Genomic DNA, 18,141 nt, shown 5'->3' with positions numbered 1-18,141 from the left:
GTTAATATTAGTAACACCTTTTTTTTTTTTTTTTTAAGAACTGATTATGGGGGAGGCGAGTATAGTCTCATACAAAAGACACCCCAACACTATATACAATGTTATAAATAATTTTTTTTAAAAAAAATTTTTTTTTTCTAAAAAAATTTTATTTTTTTTTTTTTTTTTTTTACTTTCATCATGCCATAGGCGTTGATGACCAGAGGGTTTTACGCTTTTAAGCAACAAACAACAACAACAAGAGAAAGAAAATTTATTTAATAAATGAAATATGTAAGTAAAATACTAGAATAAAGAAACAATATATAAAGCTATGTAAGACAAAAGAAATGAATAGAAAATATGGCAATAATAATATTTGGAAATAAAACTAGTACCGTGGGTAAGGAAAAACAGGAAAAGAAGAGAGAAGGATCAGAGAGTAAAAGAAAGATAAGAAAATAAAACATAAAACACACCTGTTTGGAAGATTTCGGAAATGCATGTGAGTTCAGCGGCGCGGGCGGTAAGATTCTGATTTAAAAAGTACGTTAGAAGAAATGACGAAACTACCGTAAGATCAAGGATACAGTGCAGGTTACTTGGAAGGGTAAAAATTAGAATTTTATAATTATTTAAAAGAACAATTCTAAAAGGGTGACGAAAAATGATTTAAAAATTGTAAAAGAACATAAACTATGGGAGACGGTCGTCCGTAGCTCAGATGTCTAGGTCTAGGTCTATCATTCTGAGTACTGCTGGCGGCGCCAGTTCGAATCCGTCCTGGGGCGTTGTCTTTTTTCACAAAAATGAAAAACTTGTTCCCCCACCATGGTAAGAATAGGATGGTCACCTGTAGATAACTAGGCAAACATCACATTCGCAGTGGATTGCCTTTAAAAAAAAAAAAAAGTAAAAAACTCTGGGAAAAATAATTTAAACATAGTTACTTTTTAAATAAATAAACTATTTTGTTTTGTCAGTTTTAAATTGACAGAAGAAGGTTCTAGTTGGATATAGAATTTATTTTTAAATGAAGTTAACGATGAGATGAGGCTTATATAGGGAAGGAATCCCGAAATGAGGTAGCTCAAACGATGATTTTTCAAAGGAAGCAGGTTTATGGGAAGGGATTTACAAATCGGTTGGTTGAGATCTTTTGTTTAATAGGTGGGTAGATAAACGAAGGATTAGAATATAAATTCAACAAGAAGGTATTGTCTTCGGATTTTAGGCAAAAGCCAACTTTGCTTGGGATAACAGTAAGAGATGTAAGGACATCTGGGGTTACCAAAGATGAATCTTATGAAGGAATTCATCAATCTATTCGTTCTCATCTTCTGTTAACCAGTCATCCATACACCAAGGATCCAAAGCAATATTAAACAATAAACCATATATACATTTATACGCCGATATAATCTAAAATTCATATGAAATCGAAATTGCATATTTGAGCCGGGTATATGCCAGGGGAATTTATTGAATCGAATTTTCACATTTTTTTCGATTTTCTCAAAAATGGACCTAAAGATTTTGATTAAATTCGATGTATCAACGTCCAATTGAATGTTATATGTTATAACATATATTACATGTTAATTGAATGTTATCAGATGTATCTTATCTACATTATAATAGTTCGATATGGCATAAATGACGAATGTTTAAAAAATCCTTTCTCTAAAGAACCTTTATTTATTATATTTGAAATAAATAAACAGTTCTCATAATTGACAGTACCAAATAATGGATAAATACAAAAAAATGATCAAAATTTATAAATATATCTTTATTGACGATTACAACTGTACATAATAATACATTCAGTAAATTTGATGTAAGTTTATAATGGAATGATTCAGACGAGTAAAGAAACTACCCATTGATAGCAATCTAATAACGTTTTTACATCAGAAGGTCTCGTCTGTCATCTTCTTTTCAGGCGCTTTGGAAGAATGTCAGGAATGGAAGAGGAAGCAAGGTTATAGACTAGTGTTTGGGTGGATTTGGGACTCTATAATGGAAGGAATGATATCTAGTTCGGGCTAGATCGCTTACATATCGGACACTAAGGTCATTATGGATGATTTTATTTGGTAAATAACTAAATGACATAATAGAGACAGGCTAAAATCGGAAAACAGCCGAAACCACTCGATCTCTGCCGATTTCAAGCATATATTTATCTTCGTTATCTTTTGTTGAACCATTGTATTCTTGGCAGGAAAAAAATTAATATTAATTATTTCTAATCCAAGAACATTAAATATTTATTTTTATAGTACTAAAAAAATAGAGATATCTTAAGCAGAGTCAACCAATCTAATCAAAATTACTAGCTAATTTTAAATCAAATAACTGTGGGTGTATTAATGCTATTAAAAATTATAATTAATCCATTGATATATTGACAAGCATACCTAAATAGAAATTCAACCTTGGACTACATCTGGACAAACGACGAACCTGGAATCCTCACACAAGACTGAAAAGAAAGAAAACTGCACGTCGATTTCGACTATCACCAGCACTTACTAGACAAACGGTCTAAACTTCCAATTCATTACAAAAGACTGATCTACATGACAATAATAAGACCTATCTAGACATACGGAGTTGAGCTTTGGGGCTCCACTAAACCTTCGGATTCTTCTCGTGTCCAATCCTTACAACTCAAAATCCTTCGTAAAATCATTAATGCTCCTCATTTTGTCACACATAAAATCCTTAAAGACCTTAATATAACCTATCTAGACCGAACCAGATATCACTCCTTCCATTATAAACTCTCTAACCACTCAAACTCCTTAGTTTCTAATCTTGCATCCTCTTCCATTCCTTACAATCCACCGAGGTGCCTGAAAAGAAGATTGCCACGAGACCTGCTAATGTAAAATGACATCAAAATGCTACCAATGGGTAGTTTCTCTAAACGCCTGTAACACTCCATTTTAACTGAGATCAAATCTACTGAATATATTATATAATATACAATTGTTAATTTCATTAAAGATATTAAAAAAATAAAAATAGAAATTCAGCCGTTTTCTTGTATTGTACTATTAATTACAGACATAGATATTTCAACAAAATAAAAACGCAACTGGCCTCAATAATTTCTTTAGAATCCACAACCCTCGAGGAGAAAACAATCCATCTTTGCTGTAAACATAAATTATTTACTCACCATTAAGGAATGCACGCTTCGAGAATCAGGATAATCCTCCATTTAATGAGCAGGAAATGGAAACAAATCCACAACCTTCCTTATCCAATCTAATTCCCCAGTAGGATGGGGAGGGAGGAGCGGGAAGAAATTCTTATGTTAAATGAAGTTCATAATGGAAGGAAATATAGTTGTAAATGCTAATTATTATAAACATAAAAGATAATTTTAAATATTAACTATCTTATTTCAAATAACTCTTAAGAAAAGATTTAATGATGTAAGTTCCTATCTTAGAAGTATACAGGCTATAAGTATACTTCTCTTCTATCCTCAAGAGTACAGTAACTATAATCTTCCAAGGTATATAATTCGCAACATCATATAAAAATGTATTGTACTAATACATGGAGGTTAATTAATTGATTAGTTAAGTAATTATTTCAAGATTAAAAGTAAATTTTATTTTTAAGCTGTAGGATTTTACATTGGGGTGGGAGGAATAGCGAGGAGGTACTGAAAATTGGTGAAATAAATCTATTTTACTGAATATTAAGAGGAGACTGAGGAAAGGGAATACGACGGATATAAATGAGAATAACTGTCTTATGTCTACTGTTTGATAACCAGGCTCACGATTTGTCTTGTGAGTAGTAAGTTAGTCGAATCTGAGGCTGTTAATGTGAGTTGTCCACCTTCGAGGGAGTCCTGTTGGTCTTAATGTCTGGAATCGTGGGGCAGTGCAGTGTAAGAGGCAATCAAAGAATCTGATTTCCTCCTTGAGATGAATTCAGTCACTGTCGGCTGCCCAAGTGCCGTATGGGTGTTGTCAGTTTCGCTCTTTGTAAAGAAGAATGCCAGGATATTACCCTGAAACTGTTTCAGAGTTTCTTCGCTGTTCTAGGTGCTGTATTAGCCAGCATAGGTGCTCCGTAGAGCCAGTCACTACTAATGAAGTATACTTTTGTAAATTAGTAATTAGTAATTAGGAGGCGGAAAGAAAAGTTGCGGTGTCAAGCTGATATGAGGTGTCCGTCAAGGGTTACACCCAGGTACACTGTTCTCGCAGCCTGCTACTATAGGGGCATTCATGATCTTTAGTTTAACATGTTAAATGGAGAAATATTTCCTTCTTTTACCATGTTAAAACGGTATAATATATAACATGGTTGAGAGTCTGTTAAATGGAGAAAGACGTCACGCAACAGACCAGTTGAGTGAGCTCTACATCGTCGTGTTGCTCGTAGTTTGTGTTTTGATTGTCTTAGTATTGTTTTGGACATTTTTAAACAAGATAATCAGTAGCCAAATCTTCACATTTCTACTTTTCACTAACTTTAGTCACGTTGTAATAGATTACTGTAATCAAAACTTAGAAGTAGACAATAAAAGAAGTTATGGAAGGAAATGTTACTAAACAAGTTACTCAGAAAATCCGCTAGGAGCTCTCATGCATTTATCATTTAACATGACTTTAAATAGAGCTGCTCATAATGGTATACTTATAACATTTAACATGGTAAAACATTTTACATTTAACACAAAATCATGAATACCCCTTATATAGTCTTTATGGTGATTGTTCTTCTAGAGGAAGGAACAATAGAGTCGATCTTCTTGGGATTAACTGTATCATTTAGCACTTCCACTTCCTAGGTCTGTAGAGCTGTCTCTGCAGTCTTTGAACCGTTGTTGATGGTTCTATCTACGGCGTAATTCACTACAGTGGGCCTTTCATTCTTGGCTCCAACAGTTTCACCTGTGTATACTGAAAAAATTACAGGAGATAGCACAGATCTCTGGGGTACTCCATAGGTGAGTGGGACCTCTCCGGATACCACTTCGCCGGCTCGAATCCTTAATGAGCGGTCCTGCAGGAATGATCTCAATAGAGTTATTCTGCGAATTTGTTCTTCTGTAGTCTCTTTTATAGCAAATTATGGGACTTTGAGTCAAACGCTTCAGTGATCATCACTGTTGTCTCGGTCTTCTTTGTATTGTGCCCAGGTGGTGTTCCTGGCAGAGGCCGGACTGGAAGCTAGTCTGTTCCGGTGGGCTTAATCTCTGATCTGTATTTCTTGTGCTAATTAAGCAAAGATCCGTTTTTCGCTGGTTTTAGAAGCGGGAAGAGGACAGTTTGTTTCCGTTCCTCCGGGAAGAATCTCAACTTGAGGCAGGAGTTTTTTTTATACCAGATCGGCCTGGTGGGCCTTACATGGTTGATATATATTATATATATATATTTTTAACAATTAATTATGAGGGGGTATAGTCATACAAATGACACCCCTAACTATATAAAATGTTGTTATTAAAAGAAAAAAAAATAAATAGATAATAATAATGCTTCTTAATAAAAGAGGAAAGTAAAATTAATAACAAAAAATAATGATATTGGTACACTTAAATAAAACAAACAATTGTCTTCTAATAGTAAAAAGAAACAAGTTAATTTGAAAAAAGGAAGAGAGAAGAAAAGAAAAAAAAAGAGAAAAATAAAAAGAATAATAATAATAAGTAAATAGAGGTAGTGTAACTATGAATTAATTTTATATTTATTAAAATTTTATAAAAGAATGTCCTGCAGCAGCCTGGGCTTCAGTCTTCGGGTTGAGATTGGGTTTCCCAGGTTGTAGCTCACTGCTTCTTTTACTGGTTGCAGGAGTTCTATAAGTTCATTAGATGGGCTATATCTCTCATGGACAGCTGTTTTAGGAGTATTGTTTGCACACCGTCATGACGTTGGGCTTTATTTCTCCTCGAACGATGAAGAATAGCCTTGTTCTGTTTTGTTGATACAAACATATAATTGTTTCCGATGTCCTCTGTCGGTAGAGCAATCAAGCGTCCTGTCCTGGTCATCACATCGCCTTCTCCTCTGCCGATCTGGAGTATCGTCGAGCTTCTCTATCTAGTACTCGTCCTTAGTAGCTTCAAGAACTTTCTGTGGCCGCCGTGCGTTGCCTGTACAGTCCACAGTGCTCTCCACTATTGTTACATGAGGTTTCAGATCTGAGTGGTAAGGGTGTTCATCACCAACTTAGCCTCCTGATCTCTGGATCGTCGTACTTATGTAATAATAATTTAATAAGTATTTTTATAACATTATCTCTGAGCTGTGGCAATTAAGGAGTATTTAATCACAAGAACAGATTGTAAATAAAAATATATAAAGTTATAAACTGATTTAAAATAAATATTTATTTCCTTACTATAAAAAAAAAAATATTGGTTTTTATATTTTGTTAATTAGAAAGTTTCATTATAAAAAGTTCTACAGGCATTGTGTATGTTTAATTAACGCTATATCAAATGTACTAAAAGTATAAATAATATAAGCATATTGTAATAATCAGAACCATTATTAATTACAAAACACTTCTTTCAAAGGAGAAAGACGGGACTAAAAGGAAACTAATTAAGGAGGATGTTCGAGTTCTTGACAATTTTGCGAAGAATGATGTTCAACATTTACACGTACTAAATACAAAACTACTTTCAGGTAAGGCTGTGATTGTTTTTTACCATTTTTACTACCAATAGTTTTTATTAGTACCAATTTTAATACCATATGATAATTGTGATATCATATCACTAATCCAGAAGAATAATGACGCAACTATAAAATTTGGTAAATTGACTTTATTGTGTTGGCTGGCTCAAAAATGCCTTTACTGGATGTTTTTAAAGCAAAATAATTATACTTAAAAATTCGCAATGAAAGGAATTTTGTAATTACAATTATGTCAATTTATAAACATCTATTGAATGAATTTTTGAACCCAGCAACAATTTCAATTTTACAATAGCATCATTAATCTTCAGGACCAACGGTTATGGTACTTTCATAATACTATAATTCTACTGTTTTTCCAAATCATTTTTTGAACACTTAGCATTTATACTTAATGGTAATTAAATAAATGTAATTTTAAAAGATGCTAAAATAAAGTTTTATCATTTTCATTAATTTAACAAAAAATAAATATTTAACAAAAATAATAAAAAGAAATCTTACTGATATAAAGAATTGTTTAACAGACCCTTTGTTGTCTCATCTGTATAGCAATGTTTCATCATTTAATAATCTTGAAACAATTGAATAAAATTAACAATTTGTATTAAATAATTTTAATACAAATTGTTAATTTTATTATTCAAGCAAAACAGGGATGTGGTAATCCATATCCCTACTTTGCTTGAATAGTAGCACATCTGATAAAAATAATCGTTTGAGTTGGTTTTTTTTCTTTAACTGTAGTATATTATATTTATTTATTTGATACCAGATCTGTCCAGTGGGTCTTTGATGGTTAATATTAGTAACACCTTTTTTTTTTTTTTTTTTAAGAACTGATTATGGGGGAGGCGAGTATAGTCTCATACAAAAGACACCCCAACACTATATACAATGTTATAAATAATTTTTTTTTTCTTTAAATAATTTATTTATTGATATTTACAACTGTATACATATATACACATCAAGTAAATTTGCTGTAAGTGATATTATGACATGATACAAACATGTGGAGAATCTACCCATTGATAGAACTCCAAAAAAATTTCTAAAGGAGAAGATCTCGAGGCCATCTTCTTTTCAGACGTCTAGGAGGATTATTAAATAGTGAAGGAGAAGCCAGGTTAGAAATGAGTTGGTTTGGGTGGTTAGGAAGTTTATAATGGAAGGATTGGTATCTGGTTCTGGCCAAATCGGCAACATAGGGGACATTGAGGTCCTGATGGATGATTTGATTTATGACAAAGTAAGGAGCATTAAGGATTTTACGAAGGATTTTGGACTCTAAGGATTGGATTCGAGAGGAATTAGATGGTTTAGTGGAGCCCCATAGCTCAACTCCGTATGTCCAAATAGGCCTTATAATAGTCATGTAGATCAGTATTTTGTAATGTATTGGAAGTTTGGACCATTTGTCTAGTAAATGTTGTAATAGTCGGAATCGACGAACAGTTTCCTGTCTTTTCAGTCTTGTATGAGGATTCCATGTCAGTCGTTTGTCCAGATTTAGTCCTAAGTAACGGATCTGTCCAACAAGAATAAGTGGGGTATTTTTAAAAGATATTGTAGGGCAAGACGAAGGTTTACGACGAAGCGTAAATGTGATTTGGTGGGATTGATTGGAATTTATTTTAATCCTCCAGTTTTGGCACCATTCTTCGAGGGTGGTGATGTGGGATTGGGATACAATGGAAGGATCATTATTCACTGACAATAGGCATGTGTTATCAGCATACGTGGTGAGAATAGCGTTAGGATGGGTTGGGATGTCAACTGTAAAAACTGTATTAAGGATAGGACCAAGGATACTACCCTGAGGTACACCAACAGACTGAGGAAACAGGGATGAATAAGCGCTGTTGTGATTTACTTGAAATAACCTGTCTGAGAGATAAGAACGGATAATGAGATAATATGTAGGGGGTAGGAATTTACGGATCTTGTATAGCAGTCCTGGGTGCCAGACTCGATCAAAATAAATAAATTAAGATAAAATAAATAGATAAAAATAATAAATCTTAATAAGAGAGAAAAGTAAGGTTAATAATGAAATTCATGGACCTAAAATAACAAAAAATTGCTCTCTAATGGGACAAAAAAAAAGTTAATTTGAAAAAAGGATGACTGTTTTGAAATGGATGTATTCCAAAGATACCATACACAGGAGTTATTATATGTAGTGGGGTCTTACAAACTGCCCCAAAGCTAGTATCGTTGTCACAATACATTGAATACGTCAAACAAAAAATAAAAATAAAACCTTTTTGGGTCAGATGTGCCAATATTTAAGTAAATCAACAATATGTTATCGAGATTTGTAATTCCACAAAATCATCACAATAGTTCTTTATATTTCGACAATATTCCATTTCATATTTAACATTTCTAATTCTGGCATATCAAATTATTGCTTTTCATTAACAATGGCACATCTAAGAAAAAAAAGTTTTAATTTCATTTTAAATAGGAGATATTACAAAAATAGTACCGCAGTTACTTAGCTCTATTGGAGTACTCAACAAACTCTCCAAAACCTAGCATGGTTGTCACAAAGTAACTCCAGTCTGTGGTACAACATCCAAACAGTATGGGAAATACAAAATTAATATTCAGATATGCCATTATTAACGCATAACAGCTATATGCAGTAACAAGTAGAATTTTTTTCAATTTTAGATAACTGACATTTGAGAAAGCTCATCAATTGATGCATTGGTTTATTTCTTTCAGCTATTTATAATGAATCACAATTACGAAAAGACGAACAAAACAATTTCATGAAAATTATTTCTCAATTGAGTGATGTTGTGAAAGAGCTGAAAGACCAAAATAATATTAACAATATGATCAAGAAAACTAATGATTTAGTTTTGGAACCGCAAGCTTTGACTATAGAATGTCAATATGGAACAACTATATCTCCAAGATCCAGTCCTCATAGAACAAATGCTGAAAGGTAGGCTTTGAAAAATTACATTGTATTTAATCGTTTGAGAAAATAGCATCGACTTATATTTTTAATGGCTTATCGCCATAACTTCTTAGCTCATAAATTTTGTATAAAATTGGTATTATTATTTAATTTGTAAATAAAATAGTATATGGCAACATTGCTTCAGACAATGGGACAACCATGTTTCCTTTGTTTAAAGTAAGTCTTTTATAATAAAACCCTTCCTAAATCCACAGCAATAAACAGTTGTAGAATTAATTTTTAATAATTCTCTGTTGTTATAACCCACATTATTATTTTCTAAATAAACAAAAAGAAGAATAAACTAAACGAAAATTAAATATTATTAATGAGATTAAATTTGAAATCTTATAGTTTCTTCCATTCTTAAAATCATGGACAGGGGTTCCTGAAACAGAAAAATTAAATAAATGACTTATTCACTATAAAAGAATTTATAGTTTTAGGAATCCTTGGACTATATAGAGGTATTCCATACCTCCTAAAACATCTAGCAGCAATCATATCATATCATCTGAATTACCACCAAAAATATAATCATTTTCATACCGGATCCTCAGGCACTAGTGTAAGAGTTACTATTATTAGTAATAAAGAAAATTTAAAAAAATATGCCAAGAATATAATTATTTAAATTCATTTAAATATACATATTTGATTGAAACATACTATATACAACAAAAGTAATATATTGATAAGATATTATTGCAGGGATTGCGATGTTATTCCAAAACCATTGGACCTAAAAGATGTCCAAAATTTGATGTCTGCTTGGGATCAGGTATTTACTTCACTTAAAAAAATTTAGATATATATCTAAACATTTATATCATTAAAGATTTTTTTTTTTTTGGAGTAGAAAATGTTTCTAGTTCCATTCAGATATATCAAGTTGAAATTAAATTTTTAATTGTCAAGTAATAATATAGTAAAGAATAGTTCCAGGCAGTAATAACAATTACCAAACTATTATTCATGGTATGTAAGTTAATATTATTTTTCAGATGTCTAATGTAAGTAAAGTCGTTGATTCTAACGAAACATCTGCTCCTGATTCTGTCCATTCCATGATCAGTCTTTATTCTGAAAAATCTGAGCAGAATCTAAAATTTAGAAGAGAAAAGAGTAGAACTATAAAGAAAAAAATCCAGAATAAGGTAAGCTAATCTATTAACTATTGTCACTTAACCTGTAATACCTCTTAGGTATGAAAAAAAAAAAAGTAACAATTTTATACTAAAAGAAAAAATTAAAGCATCATTCTAGAAACATCTCGCCCCAGCAATAGTTTTTGAGGCTATCTAAATAATTGTTCACCTCTTTCAACACTCTTTTGAGATGTCTTTTTTTTCTTTTAATATAACATGAGGCAATCCACAGCGAAGGTGATGGTTGCCTATGCATACTGACTGACCACTCGGGAAAATTCCTAATATTATCACACATATAATTTAATAGAATATATAAACTGATTTAATAGTATATATTAAGAAATATATATAAATAATATAAAATTGAGAGATTAAAGGAACAGAAAAATTTATATATATTTTTATTCGATAACCGTAAGTGAAATTAATTTATGTGATAAAAATAAAAAAAAATTAAGTACATATTTGTTTTCTAAAGGTAATCAAATATTTCTGGAATATGAGGGCTATCGTTTAATAAAGTTGCTAAATGATATGATGATCCGGTGTCTATCAAATGCCTGCAGTCTGTCAGTATATGTTTAACAGTTAGTAGAACGTTACAATGTCTACAGGTTGGTCTGGATGTTCCTGACAGTAAGTATTCATGGGTCAGTCGAGTGTGTCCAATTCGTAGTCAGGTCAGTATTACTTCGTGTCGTCTGCAACTTTGGGTTGATATCTTCCATGGATGTACTCTACTCTTAATTTGTTTTCTATGGTGTTGATCTAAATTGTCTGCCATTTATTTAATATTTGTATTGTCATGAGAGGATAGAGGTCATTGTGGGGGCAATCTAAGCAGTCAGATGGCGAGATCAGTGATGCAGCTTGGTCAGCTTTACAATTTTCCAGGATGTCCTTGTGTCCTGGTATCCAGATGAACAAAACTATGCGGTCAGTACACTTTATGAGTACTTCAACAGGATGCCTTTAGAATGAAGCATAATTTTCTAAATAGTATAGTTTTTTTGCTTTTTTTTGGACTCATGTGGTATCACACAGATTAAGTGACGATATAATACTGATCTTTGGCTATTATAACTTTTTAGCTGATTGTAAACTTTGACATTCCATCTTTTGGTGTGGTTCCTCAGTAAGCAATAGAGCACATTCATGCCAAATGAATAAGAATCTGCTTTTATTAACAAAAAAATGTTAGAATTTCATATCACAAGATTATGAATGTTGTGAGGAATTAAGCGTAGCTTTCAGTAATAAACCTCACCATCATGGCTAATATTAATCAAGAAGAAAATATCTCTTTCATAGAAATCTTAAGTAGAAACTTCATTAATTTATGAAGTCTTATCATTTATATATTAATTTTCTTAAGTAGAAAACTAGCTCTTGATAAAGAAATTAAAAATCCTAAATGCAATAAAGTATTAGACACAGCTTAAATCTCTAAAGAGTTTTCCCGTGTTCTTGTCATCTAATATTGTAATATGGGATGTATAACATAAAATATAATAAATGTAAAATAAAATATAAGTTACAAAAGTCCAAGGTCTTTTTTTTTACTTCATAATAAGCTATAAATAACATTTATAAATATATTTTATATTTATCATCTCTTTGACCAACTTTAATATTTTCTTCTTGATATTGAAGTACAGTTTGGTGAGTAGTACATTTATGCAAAGAGCTGATGTATTCATTTTATAATTATTTCTTTCTTTCTTTTTTTTTTTAACTTGTTTAAATTCTCTGTTGATTAAATTATTTAATCTGGTACCAAGAATTTAAAATTATTAAAAAAAAAAATTACTACTAAGTTAATACAATATTGAAATGATAAAATAAATTCTTTAGATATTCCAAGACAAATTGAAGAATCTTTCCTTTAAATTGAGAAATCAAGGAAAATACCTGGCTAAAACAAAAGGAGTCTTAAAGCAGTTTCAAGAACAAGGAAAAACAATCACTTCAGTGGTAACTGATTTTAATATAACTTATATTTTCTCTTAATTGATCAATTTTAAATATTGTCAATAGTTCTGTATTATAAAGAAACAAAATATTTTTTATCTTCAAATATATTTTAAATTATAAAAATAAGGGGGTACTCCTCCCCTCCGCCTAACGGCAGATTAACCCCCATTTTACAAATTATACAACTGGTCATTTAATTGTACAACTTGTTTCTCAAATTTTATAAATGTAATTTATATGTATTTTGTAGTTCAAATTGTATTATTTTTTTAATATAGTGTGAACAGGAAAAAATAAATAAATTTCAAGCCTTTATCTCAACATTTCAGTCTGTATCCCAACAGTTATATTATTCCATCTTGTATATAAAATAAAATATCACACAATGATCACTAAAAGCTTATTATATAATAGAGATAAATATCATTTATTCTCTTGGATAAAAGAACTTTAGTATTAAACAAAAATAATTTTTGTTTAATGTTTTCCTTATCTTCATTAATCTTACTCCTCCTTCTGTTCACAAACTTCTTATATTTATCTGTAGTCGACTATATCACACCATTATGTCTTCTATTTGTTTTAAATTATTGACTTAAGCTGCCAACTTTTATTTTCACAAGGTAGAAGACATTAAAAATGATCAAGAAAAAGAAAAGTTTGTTCTCGAGTCGTTAATTACTAGAATAGAAAAATTAGCCAAGAATGACGACTTGGTGTACGAGCAGTCAGGAGAAATCAAGGACCTGGAAGAGCGGATTTGCAGAATAGAATCCAGGTTTGTTTGGGATAACTTTATTTCCATGTTATATTTACTTAATTTCAGTTAAGGATGATAAGTTACATTATGAACTACTTATGGATGTCGATATGGTTCATGGTACAAATTAAAACAAAGATACATACCCTCCTTAGGAATTTCAAATCGAAAAAAAAATTTAAATTAGAGATTTCAACTTGTTTCATGAAACAAAACTGATTTGAAAACTTTGAAATGAAAATCAATCTTTATTCTGGGACACTTGGTCCCCTAACAATAACAGTTATAGCAGCTTTTGTCTGGCTACATTAACTTACACTACAAGTTCACAGATTTTTCATAGGAGGCAGTTCTGTAGGTAGGTATATAGAGATCGGTAGGTTGGGATATTGTGTTTAATAGGTGAATGAATAAACATAGGGTAAGGAGGTCAGTGATGTGGGAAGGTTTTTTTGTTATTAGGGTTTGATATATAAATGTGCCAAGATGGTAATGTCTCCGGATACTGGGATAGAGCCAGCTTTGCTCGGAATAGTAATGTGAGATATAGGAATGCCTAAGAATACCAAAAAACTTTCTGATCCTTTTCAAACAATTTCGTAAAAGGAGGAAATTCACCATTCAAATTTATATAATTTGTATGTATTTTCATACATAAATTTTGATTCTTAATGAGATTTTAAACTGTGTGTTTTTGCAAAAGATAAAAATTGTCATGTAAATTTTCAAAGGCAGAAATAATGTCTAGATTGAGAAAAAAAAAAAACATTAAAAGCTAATTATTTAATAATCATAATAACAACTATTTGATTTTAAATTGATTGTAAACAGCTTATTTTGTAAAATCTACCAAGAGAAATGCTAATCTATCGAATTCAGATGAAGATCATATTTCTCTTTAATCACATATAATATATTTTTTGTAATATCGTTGGTTGATTGTATATAATATATAAGGTAGATAGTCCAGGTGCGGTCAAAGGAACTCAAATAGTAATTAACTATTTATTGTGAGCGAACATTTCGTCCTACTTTGTTCTTGTTTGTTGTCCTACTTGCTTCATCAGGGCTAAAAAAGATACAAACAACTAAAAAAAATGTAATAAAGAAATATAATAGATAAGATGAAATAAAAGTAAGCTAAGATGTGTTCTTTTAGTTATATATTAGTATTTCATAGAGGATGTGAAAGCAACTATATCATATATACACAATTTATGGCCACCTCATACTTTTATTCCAATATAATGCATTTTTATGGATGGTTTTTATTTTATTGCAAATAATTGTATAGACAATTTATTTTTCAAGACTCATCGAAAACAATGGCCGTATGGTGTATAAGGATAAGGAAATATTCAAATTGATGGAAGAACTAAAAAAGGCAAGCTTAATGAAAGATGAATATCAAACAAAAAACGCTCAGTTGAACAAAGAAATCTCTGATTGTTTCATAAGACTAGCTTCCAATAAAAAACAGGTATTACCTAATTTATTCGTTCATTTCCTTATAATAATTTTACTAAATAATGTAAATTTTTTTTTTACCCTCCTTTTATTATTATCTGAAGCAAAATAATACATAAGTCAAATATAAATATGCAGACTTCAATATGTAGGATTCTTGTATTGCCTGAAGGGCATTTTTAGGAGGTAAGATTGGGGGCGCTTACTCGCTTTCTGTGTGGTGTTGATTGGTTGTTCAGACTTAGACTGGGTCTGAACCCCTTCCCTCGGCAAGCACGTTGATCAAGAGGACAGTGCCTTACCACCTTCCAGATGTACTGGGAAATTCACAGCTATTCACATTATATATAATGATAGATAAACTACATTAATGGAGAATAAAGAAAAAACTCTTCAGAAATGAATATCATAATTAAGTTATTGATGAAAGCTTCAAATCTCCCTAACCAAAGCTAATAAATGACTTGTTAACTTTTTGAAACTCCTCTATATCCAAGGATCTTAAGGACTATCATCTAATGTAACTTTATATTCTTGAGTATCCTACAGCTGATTATTCGTCACTTATGGCTTCCCATATAAACCCGTGGCTCTCTTTGAATATTTTTCCGGCCCCTGAGAGTCATCACACTTTTAGAAATTTTATTTTATAATGGCCAAACTGGGTGAAAATTAATTTATTAAAAAAATAAATTAATTGTGCATCCATATATTCATAAATTACTTGTCGAAGTTATGAGAAATAATCAACTTTGATTTTAAAATAATTTTTTCAAGAATATGTGACAGATTTTACTTGTTTTATTAATAAATTATTTCTTTTTTTTTTCTTTTATATTTCATTTTAAGTGTTATATACTTATTTAAAATGTGCATTTAGAATCATTATTATGTTCACATGGCTAATAGAAAATGCAATAATAATAACTCATTATATTTCAACTTTACAGCCCAAAAAAATGTTTATACTGGGTCTAAAGCGATTATATGCTAACGAGGGCATATAATGTTAAATGTGGCCGGTAAAGTTATGGTACATTTCCAAAGTGGCTCAGGAGATCATTTGAATAGACCACCTCTGACATGAGAGATGATAATTCTGAAATTTCAGAATTATCATTTTATTTATTATTTTTTTCTCATTGTAAGCATTTTATCTTAGTTCATCAAATCCACTATCAACCTTCCTTTATCCAAATTTTTTCAATTAATAAAGACACAATTAGTACACAATTTTTTTTTCAATTAATATTCTATTAATTATTCCATTTAATATTATATATATATTATGGACGAGTGGGAGGCTTTGTGGCAATGCACTGAGGTTCCTTAACTCCAAGGAACTGGGTTTGAATCCAGCTGAGGTAGATAATTATTTTCTGTTTCACAAGGCCGTAAGTCAGTCCTGTGGGTTCAGGAGTCCTCTGGGATCTACCCAGCCTCATGAAGTGGACACTCTTAATTGGGTAAAAATCAGTGAAAAGCATGATTCTGCCAAATAACTTCCTTGCAAAACTGTTTGCAACTTTTATTAATTATAAAACAACCAATCTTGAATAGGATAATAAAAATATATATTTAAGCAATTATTTTTCCACATTAGACCAGCTTATGACCCGTTTTAAATTTGTGAAATCTTTCAGATTGAAGAACTTAAAGAAACTATTAGAAAAGAAAAGGCACTCAACGATAGTATCAAACAGAATTATGAAGTAAATCTAAGAAATGTAGTCGGAAATGCTGTACAAGAGCAGAGACAAATTATTCAAGAAATAAAAATGTCATTTGATAATAACATCGCAGCCCTCCAAACGGAAGTAAACGTTCTTTTTCACTCGATCCTTTATTATGTAATATAATCTATTGACTTAATAGAAAATTCTATAATATGTCTATGACAGAATTCTGAATTAAAAACCAGAATATATCAATTAGAGGAAGATGGCAAAAAGATCTGCAATGATTCCAAAATCCGAGTCGTGAAAGCCAAAAAGCAGCTTTACAGCCAAGCTAGCATCGCTTCGCAAAAATTGCTTAAAGCTGACGGTAAAATAAAAGAGTTCTACTATACTATAGAGGTAAATATTAAATATCATTACCTAATGAAATATTCTTAAAAATATTTGAAAGTAACAACTGTGATTATTCTGTAATCAATGGATTTTCCTTTAATTGCCCCACTAACTACATATTATTAAAGATATTAAACAGTATTAGCTTAATAATATATTATATATTAATTTATTCTTTGAGAATAGGTAATTATTTAAAACGAAAACTACTTTTGATCCAATTTTCTCAACTATTTTCATTTTTCTCAAACTTTTCAGCCCTTAGGACCATGGCTGACTATTATTAATGACTATTAAATAAATCTTTTTTACTTACATTTTATTCATCAAGAATAACACTGTTTTCATTATCATAACTTAAAATTTATGTATCCAAGTTTGCATTTTTTTTTTCTAATACAGACTATTTGGTCTAAGTCAATCCGCCTTTAAAAATAATTATATCTATCGATTAATATCACAAAATTGTATTGTGAAGTTTCATTTTTTATTTAGATAATTTCCTAAAATAACAGTAATGATTAGTTAATAGTGGGGGAATACATAGTGTTGAAAGACAAGTAGAGTCTAAGTATTATAAGAAGATAAAGGTTATATGAGAAAAGTGATATTAAAATAAAGGAAAAGGAAAGAACAAATAATAAAATACATAAGAAAATGTATTAAGTAAATTAATGTAAAGAATGAAAATTACTTAAAATAAAGTGACGAAAAAAGTAGAAAATAAAATGTATACGTACGCAGACCATCTTAAGTGCTAGAGAAAGGTAAAGATAGTTGATAAAACTGGATAAAAAGAAGTTTGTATTTTAAATATGGTTTTTTGAATTATTGGGTAAGGTTCAATCTGTAGGATGAAAAACAAGCATTTTTTTAAATAGAGAAAATGAGTTAAAATAATTTTAAAATATTGATTAAAAAATTTTTTTTTCTATGAACAGAAAAATATTAAAAGTGGAAGGATATTTTAAAAAAAAAAAAATATTTAGATTTCTTTGGTTTGAAATAATATATGCCAAAATTTTTTCTAATTTTTTAACTAATGAAAATTATCATTAATCTCTCTCTCTCTCTC

At 30.5% G+C, this 18,141-nt stretch overlaps 1 protein-coding gene across 2 annotated transcripts in view; it reads left to right on the top strand.

Moving 5' to 3' along the window:
* LOC106692388 (uncharacterized) overlaps positions 1–18,141 on the top strand; it is a 303,170-nt gene that overhangs the window by 283,147 nt on the left and 1,882 nt on the right. For both annotated transcript variants that reach the window (XM_067047039.1, XM_067047040.1), the window contains exons 6-14: positions 6,539–6,650; positions 9,399–9,624; positions 10,354–10,423; positions 10,647–10,799; positions 12,648–12,767; positions 13,391–13,545; positions 14,839–15,007; positions 16,638–16,811; positions 16,896–17,072. In XM_067047039.1, the coding sequence (XP_066903140.1) occupies positions 6,539–6,650; positions 9,399–9,624; positions 10,354–10,423; positions 10,647–10,799; positions 12,648–12,767; positions 13,391–13,545; positions 14,839–15,007; positions 16,638–16,811; positions 16,896–17,072 (1,356 nt within the window). The remainder of the gene's footprint in view (positions 1–6,538; positions 6,651–9,398; positions 9,625–10,353; positions 10,424–10,646; positions 10,800–12,647; positions 12,768–13,390; positions 13,546–14,838; positions 15,008–16,637; positions 16,812–16,895; positions 17,073–18,141) is intronic.

The sequence above is a fragment of the Halyomorpha halys genome, unplaced genomic scaffold (assembly GCF_000696795.3).
Source record: "Halyomorpha halys isolate HHAL.00 unplaced genomic scaffold, Hhal_1.1 Scaffold54.1, whole genome shotgun sequence".
Classification (NCBI taxonomy): Eukaryota; Metazoa; Arthropoda; class Insecta; order Hemiptera; family Pentatomidae; genus Halyomorpha; species Halyomorpha halys.
The sequence above is the reverse complement of the archived record's forward strand: the minus strand, read 5'-3'. Positions and strand labels throughout refer to the sequence as shown.